This window comes from Struthio camelus, chromosome 17 (genome assembly GCF_040807025.1).
Source record: "Struthio camelus isolate bStrCam1 chromosome 17, bStrCam1.hap1, whole genome shotgun sequence".
Lineage (NCBI taxonomy): Eukaryota > Metazoa > Chordata > Aves > Struthioniformes > Struthionidae > Struthio > Struthio camelus.
In genome coordinates, this window is record NC_090958.1 from 17,682,706 (window position 1) to 17,702,794 (window position 20,089).

Here is a 20,089-nt window from a genome sequence, read left to right on the forward strand (position 1 = left end):
TTCTGCAGCAGGGTTGACTCTGTGCCTGGGACCACGGTGTCAATAATAGACTTGCATAAAATCAGAATTTTTAAATGCACTTTGCACCAGATGAAGGAGCCTTGTTTCTGCAAAAGTTGTTGTCTTACTTGTAGGGAAGACAGGTGCTGCTGCAGTTCCTAAACAACTGTGACTGTACTTGGGTATGTGAGCTGCCCCTCCTGTTTGTCCCTGTAAAACAAAATGTAGCTGTAAGCGCAGAGATAAACCTAACATGGAGTTTAGGGGATATGTCCTTCCAGGCCTTTGCATTTGTGCCTCCCCAGGTGAAATGGCCTCCACAGTTCCAGCTCTCTCCCCTCTGGTTGGAGTGAGGTTAGTGCATCCGTCTAGCCCAAATCAGTCGGGTTAATCCCTGCGGCTAAGGAGCTCTTCTCCCTTTCGCAGGGGAGAACACCTGCACGCTTCAGAGGGCTCCTTCCTCCGCCGGGCTTCTGTAGGAGTGTGGCTCCTACCTGCTGTCCCCAGCCCTGCTCCCTGTCTGGAGCAGAAAGGGTTGAGCAATCCCCACCAGTATAAGCACAGATCATGTTGCAAAACCTGCTGCAGCTGGGTAAGATCTGCTCCAACCCAGGGGTAGAGCCACCAGCTGGGCTGGGGGGAGAAAGGCGAGGGGGGGCTGTGCTGGGGGGCAAGCGGAGAGCGACGTCCCCGTCCCGCGCCATCGGGGAACGGGGACAGAACGTTGCTGGGTGGAAAAAATCCCTTGTTTTTGCACAAACTTTCCCGGCGGCCCCCCTGTTCCGCAGCGTTAGCGGCGGCCGTTGCCGGGGGAACCCGCGGCGGAGGCCAGCGGCAGCGGGGAGCCGGCGGTCCCCGAGCGGCGGAGCCGGGGGGACCGGCCGGGAAGCGCCCGCCGAAGGCTTTCTACCCGAGACGTGCGTGTTTCGGCGGGGAGCCGCAGGTGGGGGCGGGCAGCTCGCGGAGCGGGGGCGCGCTGGAAAGGGAGACGGGGGGCGGCCGAGCCGGGCGAGGGGCACGACGCAGCCCCCCCCCCCCGCGCTTCACCCCTCCGCGAAGCTCCCCTGCCCGCGGCGGAGACCGTTTCGTGCCCAGCTGGGCAGCGCGCGGGGGACCGCCGCCAACAAACAAAGCGGCCGCGGGGGAAGAGGGCCAGAGCTGATCTGGATCCCAACTGCCAAAAAAAAAACGGGATTACGGGGGCAGTACTGAGGCTGTCGGAAAGCCCGTCCGGGGGCTGCGGCGAGCTCTGACGCCCCAGGGCGGTTTAATATTTATTAGCCATCTGGCAAAGGGCTGAGGAAGGAGGCTGCGGGATTGCCGCTTCCTTCTGCCGCCGGGGCCGGGCTTTCCGGGGAGCCCTTCGCGTCCATCCCGCCTCCCGTCCCTCCTGTTGGATCCAACTTCACTTTGATTTGCCATCAGTTTGTCACCACTTCCTTGCCACCTGGGGACCTTGTGCCCCATCGCCAGCCGGCGCGCGCGAAGCAGAAGCGACGGGGACGGAGCGTCCGCAGGCCTGTTTTAGCCTGGAGCGAACCGGAAAGTTTGTTTTTCTGCAGGAGGAATTCCAGGGGGAAAAAGCCTCGGGGAGACAAAAAAGCATTGAAACCCGTCTCGCTTCCGAAGGAGCCGGTCGGCGGCGGGATGAGCGAGGAGGAGAGGGCCGGCGCGCCGGCGGCCGCGGGCCCGGACGGGCGGCGGGAGGCGGCGACGCCGGGTGCCCTGCCGTGCACCGGGGGCGGGCGGCAGGACGCAGCCGCCCCGGGAGAAGCCACAGCTGAGGCCTCGTCCCCGGAGGGGTCCGGCCCCGGCCAGGCGACCCCAGCGCCGCCGCCGGGGGGACCCCTTCCCAGCCCTCGCTCGGAGCCGGGCGCCGGGCAGCGGGACGCGCGGCCGGGGAAGCAGGCGAGCGGCCAGCGCGCCGCGGGCTCGGCCAGCGCGGTGTGGACGGCCGAGCCGGGTCAGCTCTTCCGGGAGGACAAGCCGATCCGCGCGCACCCCCTGGTGAGTACCGGCCGGTGGGAGACCCCCTCCAGCCCGCCGCGGCGCCCGCTGGCTGCCGGCCGTCACCCCGGAGGCCTTTCGCGGCCTTTCCCGCAGAGCCTGTCCTGGGCGTTGGGCTACAACAGCGAGCTGGCGGTGCACAGCCTGCGGGACGGCGAGGCCCGGCTGCTGCTCTACGCCTGCTCCCACACCCTCGTCCTCCACGACGTCCCGGGGAACCGGCAGTCCCACCTGCAGGTGCGGCGCTGCCGGGCCCGGCGCCGAGGCTGGGACGGGAGGAGGCGAGCGGAGGGACGGCGGGAGCGGGGCGCCCCGGGTGTGGGGCCGCGGCGGCGGCAGCCTGGTTTCCCTCTTCCCCCCAGGGTCACGCCAACGTCATCTCGTGCCTGTGCGTGAGCGAGGACAGGCGCTGGGTGGCGACAGCCGACCGGGGGCCGGATCCGCTCATCATCGTCTGGGACTCCTTCTCCGGGTGAGCTCCCGGGAGCGCGGGCGGCTTCCTGGCCGCAAACCTCCCGTTTCCCTCCAGCGCCTGCCTCGGTTTCCCCTGGCCGCGGCCCTGTCCGCAGCACCCCGACACGTCTTTTAGGGGAAAAGCTCCCCGCCGAGGCCTAGCTCTGCCAGGTGGCGGCGCGCGGGCCGGCGACCTACTCGCCGCCGGCTCCAGCCGTGGCGGAGAGGGAAACGAGGGAGACGCAGGCAGGGCCGGGCAAAGGAGCCACGAAGGGGCCGAGGGCTTCGCCGTCGCCCCATGGCAGCGCCCGCCCCCGGGGGCCCGGCGCGCTAGAGGACGCGGCTCCCCTAGACTAAGGACGGCAGCCCGTCCCCGAGCGATAGCGTTTTCCTAAAGTGTCACCGGCCGGTCGATTTTTTTTTTGTTTGTTTGTTTTCCGGAGCGATTTGCTCGGCGGGAAGCAAAGCGGGAGCCGCAGGCCCTGCTCAACGCCCGGGCGGGCTCTGCGCCGCAGGATCCCCGTGCGCACCATCTTCGACAGCCACCCGGCCGACGGCGTCGCGGCTCTCGCTCTCTCCCACGACGCAAAGTATTTGGTGACCGTCAGCGCCGGTACGGTGCAGGTAAGGGAGACGTTTCCGGGCTGCACGGGGCGAGCTGGCGCCGGTTCGCGCGGCGGGATAAAAGTTTCTGGCTCCGACGCGTTTTAGTTCAAGCTGACGCCAAGCTCCCAGCCCGGCCGGGCTGGGTCGGCCCCGCGGCCACCCGCCGTAACCCCCGCTCGGCCCCGGGCCGCCGCGGCGCTCCCAGCAAGCCACAAGCGTCCCTTGGTTTTCCCTTTCTCGGCCAGAGAGTCGGGGTTTGGAAGTGGACCTGCCCCAGCGAGGCGCCCGTGTGCGGCGCGGAGCTCAGGCCCGAGTTCGGGCGCCAGGTGAGCGAGCGGGAGCCCGGCCCTGGGGTGGGCTAAAAGCAGATGTTTTGCACGACGGGAGGAAACAGCGAACGCTGCTAACGTGCTTCTCACCGCTTCCTTCCAGGATTACGTCGCTTTTAACCCCCAAAACCCCTACGAGTTTGTCAGCAACAGTAAAACGCAGGTGATATTTTACCAGTGGGTGAGTAGGAGCGGGGGGGCGAGCTGCTGCGTTGCGGGGGTCCGGCAGCTCCCGGGGGGCCCCTGCAGCAGGTCCTTCCTGGCCCGGGAGCCCTGCTCCGGCCGGCGGCGGGTAAGGGGCGCACCGGGGCCTGCAAAGCGCCGTTACAGACTGGCCGTTCTCAGGCGGACGCACCGCTTTTCTCCCCCCGCAGAGCGATGCTGGTTTGCAGTACGGCGCGCCGCCCCTGAGCCAGCGGGTGAGTGGCTGCGGCGCGGCGCTGCCTTTGCTCGCCCCGGGCAGCAGCGCTGTCGCTCCCTTCGGCCCGCCGGAGCGCCGCGTCCCCAGCCTGTCCCCCTCGGCCTCCGAACGGGGCAGGCGGGATCGCTGAGGCCGGAAAGGGGCTCTCTGCCCCGGAAAGAGCGTTTTCTGTGGCGCCCTCCCCTGGGGCTCTCCCCGTGCCGGCGCGTTGCCGCCGTCCTGCCCTGGGACGGGCAGGGAACTGCCCGCGGCGGGGGCCAAAGGGGGAGAGCTGTGCTCGAGGGGGAGCAGCCCGCGCCGACACGCGCAGCTGCCTCCGCTCTCGCCGCAGACCTTCGGCAAAGCGGTGGGATGCTTCAGCCAGTCCGTTTTTCACTTTAACAACTCGCAAGCCCTGACGGGCACCTCGGCTGGGAAGCTGGTGGTGTGGGACGCCGTCTGTCCCCGCTCCCGGCCCCGGGAGCTGCGGGCGAAGCCGCACGCCATGAAGGCCATCAAACTGGTGCCCATGCAGAAGGACGGCCTCACCGTGCTCACCGTGTCGGAGAGGTAACGCGGCCGCAGCTTTCGGCACCCCTCAGGCGTCCTGGGCGCAGCGATGCCGAGAGTGAGGAGCTATTGCTGAGCGTGGCGGTTTTAAGTCCCTTGGCAGCAGGCAAGGGCCGGGCAGGTTCATGCAGGGAAGCTGCTGATTCGTGAGACTCCCATCCTGCTTTCTCCAGCAATGAGTTTGGCCAAAACACTCGTCTTTCATTTTAAAATCAGCTGAAAGCTCATGGCAACGTCAGGCCAGCTCTCCTAGGACCTGGGGCAGCTCAGGCCACCGGGTTGTCCACGGGCACTGAGGCTCGTCCTGCTGCGTCCCGGCCTTTGCCGCTGGAGGGAGCAGACACCCACCAACCGCCCGTAGCGCTGGGCGCAGGCGGGGGACGGCCGCAGGGTCCCGCGGCGGCGGGTGGCCTCTGCACCGCCCTGGGCTTCCCTCCTGCGGGCGGCCGTGCCGGCGCACGGCTCGTCGCACGCGCTTGTGCAAAGACTAGGCCAGCGGGAAGGGTTTGCTTCTGTCTCCAGTAGCCGTTGCAGCATCCTCCACCAGCATGTAGATTAAAGGCTTTCCAGGCTCACGGGGACCGGCCGCCTGCTCTTCAGCGCTTTCCTTAACGAAGCGTTTCGCCTTCCTTCCAGCTATTTTGTAACGGGCGATGTCAAAGGTGACGTCAAATTCTACGACGGGCAGCTGCAGCTTGTGAACTGGTACAGCCACCTCCGCGCGGGCCCCATCCGCTCCATCTCCTTCTCCACGTCCCCCGCCAGCGCCGCCGCGGACTACGCCACGTCCTGCACCGTCGGCGGCCAGCCCTTCGCGGTCAGGTGGGCGCCCCGTCTTCTCCTCCAGCTGCCCCACCGCTTCCACGCTGCAGAGACGGCCAGCTGAAGGCGGCCCCCGCGGGCGCCCTCTTCGGCTGGAGCGGGTTTTAACTCTGCCCCCGGGCGAAACGCCAGGGCAGGGCACGCGGCGTCGGGCCCGGCCGGTGGGACGGGGAGGGAGCGGGGCCCTTCGGCCCCCTGCTCTGCAGCTCTTCCCTCTGGGTTGTGGGCTCTGCCAGGGACAAGTCAGCGGGTGTCCCCCGGCAGCCGTTACCGCCCCTCCGAAGCGATGGCTGGAGAAGCATTAACCAGCAGCTCCCGCTGAGCCCCTTAATTCCCCCCCTTAAACCCTTCCCGCGGAGGGCTGTTCCCCGTTATGTTTTATCATCGCCGGGCGAGCTAATCTGGGGGCCGTGGTGCAGAGGCTGCCCCAGCTGAAACGGCCCCGGGTAGCGCCGCTTGGGACCCCCCGGGCCGGACTCGCCGCCCCTGTGCGCGGTGAGCTGGGCCGGCGGACGCTGTGCCGCCCCCCGAGCCAGCCTGCAAACCGTAGGGCCGTCGCTCCCCTCTAAAGCCCTGCTGGCAACGTCTGCCCTTGGCCACGCGCCTTTTCCCAAGAGCCGTGCGGGACGGCTTCCTCTCCAGCCTGGAACGGCGCCCTGGGGAACGGTTTGGTTTTCCCCATCAGCCGCTGTTGTCTCGTGCCTCTTCCTGGGTCGCTGCTGGAGTTTCGGCCGCCCGCAGCCGCTCTGGGAAGTAAAACGGGTGGGAAAGCAAAGGGGAAGGCGAGAGGCTGCTCGTCCCGCCGGGACAGCTCCGCGAAGGGACCGCTGCAGCCTCGCTGCCCGCCCGGGAGCTGCAGCGTCCTCCCTTGGCCGGGCAGAAACGCGGGAACCCCGGCTAGCACGGACACGTGCCTGCGCCCAGCAGGCTCCCAGGGGCTGCCACTGTAACAGCTCTTTCAAACGCTCCTGTCCCTGCGCGTTAGAAGTCCTAGGGCTCTCCTGGAAGCCCTGCAGACCCCGTGAGTGTTTCATGGGTTGCCGGTACCCCTCGGACCGAGCTGAGGGAGCAGGACCCAAGCCCGGGGTGAGGATCCAGCTCAGGAAGCGCTTTTTGGGGCGGGTATGCAAAAGCGGCGGCAATTTCCCCATCAGCACTGCCCGCCAGCGGCCGTGCACATCTGGCTGGGCAGCTCTTGTATTTGGGTCTCTGTGCGGTCCTCTCCCGACCCTTGACCTGGGCCCAGACTTTGAGTCCTCAGGCTGACTGGTGACTATACGTATTTGTTCTGTAACGTGCATAATTATTCAGATGTGTCCGCGTTACACATCACCAGCTCTGCAGCGGGACTGTCTTAGCGGCGTTACAGCCGGCATGGCTGAGTGAGCGGACAGACAGCTGCTCTGTCTGCAGCGCGGGTCTAAAGCTCTCCTCTGACCCTGTCCGTTGCAGCACAGTCAACATGCGGCCACTAACAATGGTGGCATGGAGACATGTGAAAGGACTATTCAGAGTATCCTCAATTGCTCATTTATCCATCTCACACACCAGTGACTTGCAAATGGCAAAACCTACCCAGATGTCATTCGTCTTCTGACTTGCCTACCCAAGTAGAAAACGTAACCACCTCCAGTTTCTTCAAGTGGAGATTTACCAGGTCGTGAACACAAAGTGCCACCTGCCTTCCTGGTCGGGAAATGTTTGCATATCACAAAACAGAAGCGATCGTCCAGCTAAGTTCCAGGAGAATAATGTATTGTATATCTTGGAGGGAGATGAGCCACCTAGTCTGACTCATCAAATTCTGTTTCTCTCGCACTAAACAGGAACTTTATCCTTTCAACCTCTGATGCAACAGTGCTCCATGTTGCAACAGATGGGACAAAATATGAAAAAGTCATGGAGGAGGCCAAGAGAGCTGTGAACGCCATCGCGTGTCACCCCAGCCAAGTGCTCATTGCTGTAGGGAGTCACTGCGGGCTGCTGAAGGTGTGGGACTACCAGCAGACTAAGTACCTTGTTAGCAGGATATTCGTTGAGGCCAGCATCCAGTGCCTGTCCTACGACCCTGAAGGTACTCTGGGCTCGTGATTGCCCTGCATGCCAAGCGCCGGCCCTCCCGGGATGAATGGTTGTGTTGTGATTTTCTTCTGGTGTGCTTCTCAGGTTCTCTCCTGGCGGCTGGTTTTACTGATGGAAGCGTTTACATCCTCGATGCTATTTCCCTCCAGTCCAGCTGCAAAGAGTTCAAGTTCTCGCGAGGCCCCGTGACTCATATTAGCTTCTCGCATGATTCTGAATACCTTGCCACCGCTGTAAGCTTGTTTTTTCCTCTTTGTGATTTATGTGTGTCACTCGTGGTGCACCTTTTGGTGGGACTGGGAATTGCCAGCCATCCTGTGATGTAGCGCTGAGCAAGCAGCGGGGAGGGCTGTCCCTCCCCAGGGGCTCTGCAACTCCGAAATGCTTTTCCTGGCTTGAAGAGTCATTCTGTAAAAACGTCACCAGCCCCAGTGGCTCCACTGAACTGCCGCTGGCAGAGTCCCATCGCTAACTTTAGTGACAAGCTTTAGCTCTTCATCCATCTGTGGAAGCAGCTAGAAGAGGGGTTTCCTGCCGGCTCGTGCTCCGTGGGGAGCTGCTCCCTCGGCGGCACCGCTGCCCTTTGGGGTCTATCTGCCAGACGCAGTGTTTTACCCTGGTTGTGACTGCAGCCCTCCTGGTGGGACTTGCGTAGCTGCAAGGGCTGAGCAAAGCCAGGAGGGACATGCAAAGCCGCCTGCTGCCAGCCAGGGGACACACTGGGATGGCAGCTTGTTGACCTCTGTCGTTCCAGGACGAGAAATGCTCGGTGACTGTTTACAGAAGAGTCCTGCGAAACGGGCAGAGGTGCTGGGAACATCTGGCAGGGCTGTACTCCCACTACAAGCCCATCCGGAGCATCCTCTTTGGGGTGCAGCTAGACAGCGATGAGCCCAGGCTCTTAAGCCTTGGGGAGGACAGGCAGCTGGTGAGTCGATGGGCAAGTCTGCAAGGCAGTGGAGTTTGGTGGTTAAAGCAGGGGGCTTCACAAGAACATTGAAGGAGACTCAGTCTCTGGCTCTCCAGCTCCTTATCCCCCACCAGCTCTGTCGCAGGGGCTGTTTCTTTTCTCAGCCTGGCCTCAGGGCTGCTCTGCCAGGGCTCAAGGCTGAGTCTCTGTGCCCGGGGCTGCTCACCCCAGCTCCGGCGACAGGCACTAGATCCAGTTAATCCACAGGGGTCCCATGTGCTGGCGGAGCCTGGGGGAGTCACTGTGTTTCCTTGTCTTCCCTCCAGGTTGAATATGACCTAAATAGCAGCAGCAAGGACCACCTGGTGGTCTTGCACCGGGACAGGGTAGAGCAGGCAGCTGTGCCCCTGTGCTTGGCCTGGTACCCGCAGCTCAGCACAGAGTCCTTCATCCTCACTGCCAATAGCTGCTACAAGATGAAGCTCTACAATACCACGACCAAAATGTGCAGGTAGAGCAGAGGTTCAGCCCTCGCGGTCCCAGATCCCCTCACCTTCTGCCTGCGAGCCCCATGCTGGGTTTGGGTTTTCCTCTGCCTAACGCCTGCCCTGCTCCCGTTCATGAGCATGTGTTTGCCAACCAGCGACACTGGTGCTCTGGAGTGCTCCATCCTTGTCCCTGCCATGCTGTTTACCAACGTGTCAGTCTAGGAAGGTTCTCGTGGCTGCGAGTGGGCCTCAGGCTGACCAGGACACTGGACTAGAGACGTAGCATTTGGACATAAGATAAAGGGACAGGAGCCCACAGGATCAGCAGAACCCAAGGACTGAGTCATCCTTGAGCACTAAATTCCTCCCCAAGCCCTGGCGTGGGCCCTTCCAGACATGGGGCCTGGCCTGGCCTGTCAGCCAGTGCTACAGCCTTTGTGCTCACCATACCTCCCTGCGGCCACCCATTCTCATGCTCAACAACAGTTCAGAGGGGAAAATGATGCTGTTTGCCTTTTAGAAAGACCCTTTTGGGACCAACCTATGGTTCCCCTCTGGAGAAGATGCAAATACTCCCGATGACAAACCCGATGGACCCCCAGAAACACTATCTGGCTTACATTACAAAGGACAAGGTATGGAGTCCCACCTGCTTGTGTTGAATGAGCTTGCTGGACTGTCCCTGCACCAGCACCGCGTCTGCTTTGCTCGGCAGCCCCCGGCTGCACGAGGGCCCCCGCGTTCCCGGTGTTACAGGCGGTGTCGGCGGCGTGCTCCGGGCTGGGCTGGGGGGGGGGGGCCAGGGAAAGCTGCCCTCTTGGCCCCAGCGAGAGTGAAAAATTCAGCCTTGGAGACGCGTGAAAAGTCCTTGCTTCAAGCAAGGGCTGGTGCAGAGATGACGGTCTCTGGGGAGACGTCACTGCAGGCCAAACCAGGCAAGGTGCTGTGCCCCCCGTCACCACCTGCCCGGGGCGCAGGGGGGGACAAGGGAGGTGGCAGCGATGGGGAGGTGGCAGCGATGGGGAGGCGGCTGCTGCTAGTCAGGACAAAACTTCTGTGCTAAGAGCGAAGGAAAGCCCAGACGGCGGCGAGCGCCTGGGAGCTGAGCGAGCCCCGGCGGGTGCAAGGGCTCGGCGCAGCGCACCCAGCCGGCTCCCCGGAGGAGGACGCGGCACCGCGCACGCGGCCGTCCCGCGAGGGGAAGAGCCCCGGTCCTCGCCGCCCCCCCCTCTTCCCTCGCAGGTCGGCGTGCAGATTTTGCCTGTGGACGGCAACCCCCACAAGTCTTCGGCTTTCATCTGCCACCCAGACGGCGCGGCCAACCTCGCCGTCTCCTACGACGGCCGCTACGTCTTCACGGCGGGGGGGGACGACCGCACTGTTATGAAGTGGGAGGTTAACCTGACGTGAGTCCCGCGGAGAGGAGCCGAGCAAGGGGTGCGCGGGGGCTTTCCGCAGCTGCCTGCCCAACGCCGCCCGAGCGAAGGCTGCTCCAGTCCGGGAAAGGCTGCCCGAACGCTAAGCAATCGGGCAGAGGATTTTCTGGTCCCCGCGAGGGCAGCGTGATGGGGGATAGTTTGGGTTAGCAGAGGATCGGGAGAGCGGCCTTGGCTGCGGGATGAGCACACGGGGAGATGGCTGACACAAAAAACGTCCGTTCCCCAAACGGGTTAGGCCAGCATTTGCTAGGAAATCCCCACTGCATTTGAAGGCTGGATTTAGGACAAGCCACCTTAATCCTATAAAGCTTTGCTTACATGAGTAAATGGACTGCAGGAAACGGGATAGCTGGAGGACTGAAGGCTGCTTTCGCAAATGAGGCTTTCCAGGCTTTGGCCGGAGTGTCGATGATAACCCCCTTTGCCAGGTTTCTTCTGCCTCTGGCTGCAAGCGTGGGATTTCCCTCCGCCAGCTTTCCCCGGGCGGCAGTGCCAGATCGGCGCGGGCCGAGGGGACGTGCGCTCCCGGAGGCTGCCGCGCAGCAGAGGCAGGGCGTACGCGCGTGCTGCTTTGCAAGTCAAGGGCCGACGCTGCTCGCTGCTCTCCCCCTGCAAGAGCAGCTGCAAACGCCCGGTAGATACCGCAAAAGCGTGGTGCAACTTCGGGCTTAAAGGCCAGGAGCTTAGCCCGTGGCAGAGCTAGGAAAGGCAGGTAGCTTGGCATGTTCTCTCTCTCTCTCGACCGGTGGCTGGATTTTCTATCCTGCACATCACCCCACTGTCTAAGCCGGAGCGCGCCTCCTTCTTGTTTCTGGCAAACCAACCCCACTGGAGCTGGATTTTAGCCCTCGCTTGTATTTTGCCTTTTGGAGCGTGCTGAACCCGAGACACAGAGCCCCCCCCATCTCCCTAGGATAAAGGCGTCACGGCTCAGGCACGCGCTGGCCCTGTGTAGAGCACTTGTCGCAGGTACTGCGCGCTCAGAGGAAAGCCAAAAGGGTGCTGAGCCAGCTCACCTTCATGTGCCAGAACAAAGGAAACCAGGGTGGGAGAGCAACGGGCTTATTTATTTTCTTTTCCACTTTGTATGGCTTAAGCAGTCGGGGGTCAGAATAAGCGACATTTTAAGGAAGGCAATAGAATATAAATGATCCTTCTTTATAATGGTTGGCCAGAGTCCAGGCAACATTGAATTCCTATGTAATTTGTTTTTGGAGTGAACCTCTTGATGAGCTAATTATCATTTTATTGCTGCTTCTGGCATCTTGTGCGTCTCCACTGTGTTTAATGCCCAAATAACTTAATTATGAAAAAAGCATGAAGCTTGCAAAAACCCAGCGGAAGCAGCGCTCCAGAGGTGTGCATCAGAGCTGCAGCCTTGCTGCCAGACGTGGGGCGTGATGTGGCAATGCTACGCGGTGATTGCAGGACCAGGCTTCGTTCCCTTTTTCACGTGCGCGACCTGAACTGGTTCTTTTGGCCCCAGCTGCCTACGAAATTGAAACAAAGAGCAGAGAGGTGGCACGGAGGCTTTTTTAGGTTAATGTGCGCTGCACCTGCGACAGCCATCCACTACAGCAGAGGATGCAGAGTAATGGATTGCCCTGAGTTATTGGGGAAGAATGTGTTGGATCAAGGAAGAGGGAGCTTAGGTTCGTGTGGTTGGTTGCAAACACCAAGCCCCAGCCCTCTGCACGTTCAAAATGCTGATCTAGCTAATTCGTCTCCCTCAATGTCTCTATAAGGAAGCAGAAAAGCTAAATGCCAGACACCAAGCTCAAGTCCATGGAAAAGCTCCTGGCTCCCCGCCCTGTGCTCATTCCACTAAACAAGGGGACCATTCAGTAATAATTCCCACACTGCGCTATTGTATGTAAAACCTGGGTATGAAATATGCTGTAGAAGTGCAGGCTGATAATAAAATAGCACACAGCTCAGGGCAGTGCTGTGCTTCCCTGCGTCCTGAGGCCTGGGGATTTTATTTATTTATTGAAAATGTCTCTGCACAATGACTAGAAAGGGAAACATGAAATCTTTCCTCACATGACCCCTTCCCGTACCTTCCTTCCTCGGCTTGCTGCAGTGCTTTGGAGGCCGCCGTTCCCCTGGGCGGGGAGGACTTGGTGCCCTTCTACAACCTGCTGGATGGCGGCAGAGACGGCGAATTCTTCAGGGTAATTACGCTCGCTGTGAACGCTGTGCGGCAACATCTGCTTGGAGTTTAAGATTCATTTATTCAGGCCTGACATTTCTTTAGGTTTTGTCCAGATCGCCTTTAACAACATTCTCATTGATATGCCTGTTAATAAAGCTTAAAAGGAGCCTTATCTGCTGCGCCTGTTGGTAACTGAACTTTACAGTATTTCGTTTGAATCCCTCGCAGGAACTGGAAGACTATTTTTACTACGCACAGCTGCGCAGCCACGGTATTGATACAATGGAGACCAGACAGGTGTCAACACACATTCCCTTGGAGGAAATTCCTTTTGTAATGAGAGCAATGGGATTTTATCCATCAGAGGAAAAGGTCAGTCAGTTGTTTTTATTGTTGTTGTTGTTATTAAAAGAAAAAAGAGCGAGAATGATTGCATTTACCAGGCGTCCTGAGGGACGGATTCTGACCACTGTCGTGCCAGCTGGCCCCAGAGTACATTTGCTGGTTTCAAACGTATTTCATCTGGTCTGCATCAGTAGAGTAGAGATCAGAATCTGGCAGCGTATTTCTGAAAGAGTAAGGATGCCTCCCTAGAGAGCTGGATAGCTGCCAGGGCAGGCTGGGACGAACCCAGGGCTTGAGAGCTGGGAAGCGTTCAAGGAAAGGTGACCTGAGATCTTCCGGAGGCTGAGTGCCCAGATCACACAACGCCCAGAGGTGCCGCCTCTGAAGAGAGCTGGCTTTCTTCAGAAGATAAACTGAGGAAGCCGAGGAACAAATCCTCCTTTGGCTCCTAAGGGCAGCGGTCACCAACTTTCCATGGCCAAGGGGCAAAAGTACCTTGCGCTGTGGGCAGAGTTATCCTTTGGTCTCTCTGTGACTTCCGGTAATGTCTGAGCTTCTTTACAGGCACCATAGGCTTGGTGGCCCATGGGCTGAGACCTCAGCCAGAAGGCGGGACTGGATGGAGACTCAGCCAAAGCTTCCTACACATGTTAAATAACACAAGACACCAAAGGGGGTGGGAATGTCTAGCTCCGTGCAGTGACTCTTTTGACATAACAGAGCCTCTTTCTCTTGATCTCTCTTGGACTGGTGAAAGAATGACTTGAGATGGAGACGGCAGCTTCTCTTCCCATGGAATTAAAGCTCTTTCATAACTGGTAACTCTGCAGAGGCTTTCTCTGAGCTTGCCTTTCAGGTTGCAGCAGTGGTGCTTCCTATCAAACGTTTCTCAAGAGCTTTTTAGCTTCAAATTTTACAGCACTCAAAGACAACTGATTTAATAAGGGTGCTGCTTCTCCCCTTTTGTAGCTGTATCCACAGGGCATTTGCCCACGTACGCATCTCCTTTGTAATGTTGCAGCCAGGCAGAAGGGTAATGAAAGCATATAGGAAAAAAAAAAAAAAAACAAATCTGATGCAAGGAGATTTAGATAACAACCTCCTTGCACCGGCTACAGGCCTTCAGCACAGGAGGGGTTCTCCCAAGGGAAGCAGTGCATTGCTGTGTTCCCTTCATCTTTCTGCGGGGGAAGGTTGCGCTTGTCTCTGCTGATTGCACGGGAGCCCCACGGGCTGCTGAGATGCTGCTATGAGTCAGTGCCACCCCATCTGCCTGGCCATACATTCTGCCAGAAGACCCAGCACATGGGAGGCAAGAGTTCACCACAACCACCACCTAACAGACTTTCTTCAGAGCTCCTGCGCCCAGCCATTGTCAGTCTAAGCTGGGACTGCTCTGCCCTGTCTCATGCTTTGGTTGTATCTCCTTGTACTTTGTTAGACCTTTTCCCTGGCTCATTACATTTCTGTCTCTTGGGGACAGAGAGGATGTATTCCTCTGATATGTGGTTGCTGGGAAATGTCTCTGGAAGAATAACTTAACCCCCCCCCCCAAAAAAAGCAAAATCAAAACAGCATTTTATGCAAGGAAGCAGAGGTGCTAAGCTGCTGTGAAACTAGGCAAGCTACAATCTGCTTTTCAAAGCAGGCAGGATAGTATTAAAGTACAGAAAGTTCATCTCTCTCCAGAGTGTTTTAATAAGGGAAAAGCAGAAGGGAGAAAAAGCAGCTTGGGCTGACTAACAAAGCTTTTGGGAATTGGTGTTTTTCTTTTGTAGTTCAGTGGGGCTGATATAAAACCTAATCCCAGATCAGCTAGAGCTGAGTGAAATTGACTGTTCTTGCTTGGCACGACATTTGCTACAGGAAAAATATAAGGCTAAGATTTCCATCTTCCCCGGGCTTCATTCATTGGAAAAACTTGTGACATGAGGACAAAGGCCCGGGGCTGAATGCAAAGTCCTCCCCAGGGAGCTCTTGCATCAGCTTCCCTTCCCGGGGAGCGGGATGCTTGGTGGCACGGGGAACTCTCCCGGCCTTTCACTCCCCTCGTGTCTGCAAGGGGGCTGCCTCCTCGAGCACGAGGGCGAGGAAGGCCTGGAGCAGAGCCTGCCTTCCAAGCAAACCTCTGCGCAGCTGCGCCTGGGCTGATTCACAGCACCGGACTTCAGGAAAACCACTAGTATCAAGCGCGGCCAGCGCTTGCCCGTTTACCCAGCAGATGAGCGATCTAGCGATACGAACGGCAGAACGTGAGCCCCGCGGTGCAAAGCTCAGCTCTGTCTTTTGCAGTGACAGCGCTGCACCAGATGCATGTCGGGGGGGGCGGGTAGGGGGTGGAGAACGAGGTGGGGAGATCGCTGATGCCGGCCGTGGTGTGTATTTACTGTGCGCAGCCTGGTTATGTTGGTACTTCCGTGCACACGGTTTGGTAGCAGCGTGGTATATTTAGTGTTTGGTGGTTTGCCTGCCCGCTGTCCCTGGAGTGGAGGCACAGCTGCAGCAAAGGTACTGGTAACAGCTGCAAAATCACCAAGCGCCTTCACCTCTCAGGCCGTGGGGGATGGTTTCTTCCCCACCTCGTAGCAGTAACATATAACATATCGGACAAAATGCTTATCTGAGAGATACGCCAGAATACTGCAGGAATTACACAGTTGGCATTAGTGTAATTTTGAGCATAAACAGCTCGGTTATGCTCGCCTAAATCTAGAGTAACTCCATGGGCTCTGCTGAGAACTGTTCCACAAGCAGGTGTAGGAAATCCAGAATGACTGAGTATCTGCTGCCCTCGTCTTTACCTAATATTGTCATAAAAACAGGCGCGTAGCCATTAACTGTGTCCGTTCTCAGCTGCTGACTGCCTCCTCATTATTGTGATAGAGCAATGACATCTGTGATGCCAAAACACACAGTCGCAGTACCTTGGCTTTCATGAGATCAGAAACTGGCCCGATGCTCTTCAACAAGGAAATTTGTAATGATCTTTCTTGTCTTGATCATTAGATTGAAGAAATGATGAATGAAGTAAAATTCAGCGAGTATGTGGATACTGGAAAACAAGTGACAAAAATCAATTTAGGGGATTTTATCAGACTTTATATAAATCATCGACCTGCGTTTGGCTTGTCAATGAAAAAAATACGGAGAGCGTTTCAGGTTCTTGGTTATGATAATGAGAACGGAGAAAAAGTTATTGACAAAGGAGACTTACTGTTGCTGCTTCAGTGCAGAGGTGAGTTATTTCTTTTCTAATATTAGCTTTATGCTTGCTAGTTCTGTCTTCAATTTCAGAACGTATTCACTGCAGCAAAAAATTAATTTGGAACTACAGCTTGGTAACCAGGGCAGGCGCGTGGAGCCACCTGTCTTGGAATTTTAAATTGAATAATCACATCTATCATCTCAGCTGCACTTTCTTTACTGCTTTGGAAATTGCCACTGGCCTGAAGTACCTTGTCTGTCAAATGAAGAGTGTGGCTCTCAGCAAAAGATATCCTTCTTCCAGCACACCCTCTTCTGAACTATTGTCTTCTTTTCTAGTCACACAGTGTCCAGAAAGGTAATATAAAGCTGAAGAAGAGAGGGACAAGAAAGGAGGGATGAAAATGGTCAGAGTTCTGGACTGAATCTATATGTGAAGGTCTGAAAAGATGAGAATGGTTTAGTTTAGCTTAATCAGAGAGAGCATTGTAAAGGCATGTGTAAATATACTGATGACCAGTGCTATAGAAAAGTAAATAAAGTACTTGTATTGTCTTGCTCCTATTGTCAGAACAAGGAGCATTTGGTGCAGCTGAGCATTAAAATAGGTGAAGAGAAAAGTTGTTTCATTCAGTCCATCAACTAGTAAAACTCCTTGCCACAAAGATGCTTGGAAACCAAGGATTCAACCGGTATGAGAAAGGGTAGCTATTTCTATGGCTGGTGTGAACACCCATAAATAGATACGTTAGACACGCTAGAACAATTTCATAACAGATCTATAACCTTATGCTTCAGGGCATGAGCAACCGTTAACTGGGAACAACTGCTGCATTCAGGTTATTCCGGGATACTATATTAAAGACTTTCCCACACCTTCCTCTTCCTCCTCTGAGTGATGAACTGGCTACTGCCACGGACACTGGGCTACCTGGACTGTGGGCTGTCCTGTGCCAGGGGCTCTTCAGTGGAAATAGAAGCACAAGCCCTTGCAAGTGCAACCTAACCTAAAAAGCCGTCTGCAACGGCTCCAGTTGGAGCAACGGCTCCAATTTCTCCCTTTGATAAATATGTTTGGCCAAAACGCACAGTATACATGAACAATTTTCCCTCGGATCAACGCTTTCCTGTGTTGGGATCATGCATTTCCATTGGTGATGTGGTCTGCATCTCACAGAAACCAAATCCTCCTTCATACTACCCTATTCTGTTTGTACACTGTTCTTGTTAGAGCTATCTGCTAGTTTTTGTGTTAATGATACCATAACCCAAGAGACTGGTTTCGCTTTATTGTACAGGAGAGCATATGACAGAAGAAGAGCTGGCAGCATGTCTGACTACCTTGCTGGGCATGAATCCAGAGGGAGGAATAACTAAACCGGGCACCTCCGATACCTCAGGTACACAGGATTATCGTTCTACGCAACACAGAAGTAGAATTGCTTCGGTTCCCCAACAGAGTAATTTAAATTGCAAACCTATTACCCTGTTAGGCCAAGAGCTGTCAAAAATATGCCGACAGGACTGCAAAAATAGCCATAGAGCTATAGATTGTCCTTGATACATGCAACCATTGCATGGGTGTATATAAAAATAAATGAGCAATGAGATGTACCTGGGACCTGACAAGATTACATTGGTGTTTATCTGCTGGCTTGGAACTGAAATTAGAAGCACACAGTGGAAGGTTTACATGCCAAAGTCCACAGGCAAAAGGGAATCCTAGAATATGCAAATTATAGTGTTGATTTCATCCAGGCAGTAATGCCCATTATAACGGAACTGTTGATAACTACCACATTTGTATACAATATATGTCCCAGTCTACACCAGTCTAGAATAGCAAATTATAGTGTTGATTTCATCCAAGTAGCATTGCCCATTTTAATTGGAACTGCTGCAAAGTACCACATTTTTATACAGTTCATGTCCCAGTCCACGCCAGTCCGGAACAGCATCCGGTCAGGGCTGTCAGCCCACGGACCTGTGGGCTTCGAAGGTACCTCTTCTGAAGGGAACTGTCTAGCGCTGTAAACCAACTTTGAAATCCCTGGATTCCGTAAGATCCTAGAACCAAGTGAAATCAGCGGAGTGTAAAAGTTCCATTTGTTCTCGTGACTTTTCTGAGATAGGTATTTACTGCAGGATGAGGCTGTCAGCCTCACAGATTTGACAGCTTGTCCCCTTATAAGGCATAAGTATAAGGGCATAAAGTATTAAGCTAAGCCAATCCTTTTTCACGATCGCTTCAGACATCTTCAAAACATTCCATCCACTTAACTGCTGCTTATAAACCTTACTCTGTGGAAACCCATTTTTATGTTGCTGTTGTCTGTTTTGTGTTGTTGGTGTTGTTGTTACTGCTCTCCAGGTGCAGCAGCTTTACTGGAAGAAGAAATTCCAGATGAAATCACAGCAGAGATATTCACTGCTGACATTCTTGGCTTACCTATTCCTGAACCAGAAAAAAACAGAACAGAAAAAAGAGATGAATCTTGGATCCACGAAGGCTCGGAAGCATAGCTGCTACAAAGTTTTCTACTCGTTCCTACTTTGCAATCTCCTCTCCTCAAGTATCTGTGAAATTTGTATTTTGCATTTATGAAAAAATAAAGGCAATATAATTTCAGACTGAACAAACACTTGTCTAACCCCTGGTTTAGCGCAGGCCACAAACCTGTGGGATCAAATCTATTTCCCAAATCAAGCACGGTCCTAGTATTCCACCTTCTGTACTGCTACTGTGGAAAGTTTGGATTTGGAGATCATCAGTGGAAGTATTTCTGCCATTCAGGCATGGCCAACACTCCTAATACCCTTTCGCAGGGAAGTTAATAAACAGTGGTTTAAATGAACATGGTGCCGTCCTGAAGTGATCTTCTGGGAGAGCAGCATGAAGACTCCGCTGTAAAAACATCTATCTTGTAGTCCAGTGAGCCATTAGAGAACATCACTATGTACAGAATCGCAGGGGTGGTTGCAAAGAATAAAAGAGTAGTCGGTGCATTATCTTCTTGCATTGATCATCCCTGTTCTTGGCTAGAATCTTCCCAGAATTCATTTTAGGGTGGGTTTGTGCCAGATGAAGCTGTTCTGATGCAGTCTATTTTCATCATGCTGAGGCGATGTTTATTTGTAAAACCTGACAGTCAAATAGCGACGTAAAAGTATTATATGGATTGTCTACATTGATAAATGTAATGTACAAAATGCCTGAATACATCAGAACGGATTGGTAATTATACAAATAAATCCATCAGTAATCCATCCTTCAGCCCTCAGTAAAGAAAGGAACAGTGAGATGCAAATTAAAACCAGGTTTCTATTTTGGTCTTTACAACTTGTGTTTTTCTTTCTGAAAGTAGTAGTTCCAATTAGTAGTGTAATACCAATGGGACAGCATTTTACAGTGTTTGTATAAACAGTGTAATGAAGCTGATATAAGTTGCTGTAGAAAGATCAGTGAAGAGCTGTTGAACGCGCTTCCTTCTTTACATCTTCCTCAGCATCAATTTGAATAATAATGTAGGCCCTTAAGAAGCGTTCCTTTCAGTGGCAATGTTTATTAAATCGAGACTGCTGTTACCTACCGTAGAATATCTGGGGCTGTTCAGTTAGCACAAACAGCAAGACGTTACAACTAGGTACAAGTTAATAAAGAAGTCCAGTAGCACAGTGACCAGGGTATGTGAGGTTAGAGAGTTTCTGCAGAGCATGACTTCGCAGGTAGCTCTCTCTGCCCGTTTACTTCTATGCGCAAACACTCCCGTGTATCTGTGCTGGCTCAGATCCTCACCCCCTTTACATCGCCCTAATTCCATGGAAGCTTTTGGAAGCACTTTAGGCAGCTGAGAAGCCTTACAGACTCTGCAAAAAAAATCTGCATTTTGTGGATTTATTAAACGTGCTGTTTAACAAAGCAGATGTTTTGCTTAACAGGAAGCATTGCCAGTCACCGCGCTCGAGGTCTGCAAAACGGTGTCACAACCACTTGCACAAGGGCTGGACGCAGTTGTCACTCGGATATCCCCCTCGCGCCTCGCGGGGTGGCTACGCTCCAGCATCCGGTGTGCTAAGAACAAAGTTTGAGGCCAAGCGGGCTGAATTCCCCCCCCACACACACACCCCGTAGACTGAGCACCCCGGGGATCTTCCTCTCAGCGCAGGCACCCAGGCCGCGCGGAGAGGCGACCCCTGCCCTTGGTGGGGCGCGCGGGCCGCGCCAGGGCGACGCCGAGCCCCCATGCGCCGAGGGGGGCCGGCGGCAGCCCCGCGCCCC

At 55.7% G+C, this 20,089-nt stretch overlaps 1 protein-coding gene across 1 annotated transcript; it reads left to right on the forward strand.

Moving 5' to 3' along the window:
- Positions 1-1,869: 1,869 nt before the first annotated feature.
- Positions 1,870-19,900, forward strand: CFAP251 (cilia and flagella associated protein 251; the record flags this gene model as incomplete). Its single annotated transcript, XM_068911506.1, has 20 exons — positions 1,870-2,007; positions 2,104-2,244; positions 2,370-2,479; positions 2,976-3,084; positions 3,312-3,392; positions 3,499-3,576; positions 3,770-3,814; positions 4,148-4,365; positions 5,002-5,187; positions 7,014-7,261; positions 7,354-7,502; positions 8,024-8,197; positions 8,506-8,690; positions 9,188-9,302; positions 9,910-10,073; positions 12,190-12,280; positions 12,490-12,633; positions 15,613-15,841; positions 17,109-17,210; positions 18,182-19,900. Coding segments are annotated over 20 exons (2,859 nt in total), but the record flags the coding sequence as incomplete, so codon positions are not given.
- Positions 19,901-20,089: the final 189 nt, after the last annotated feature.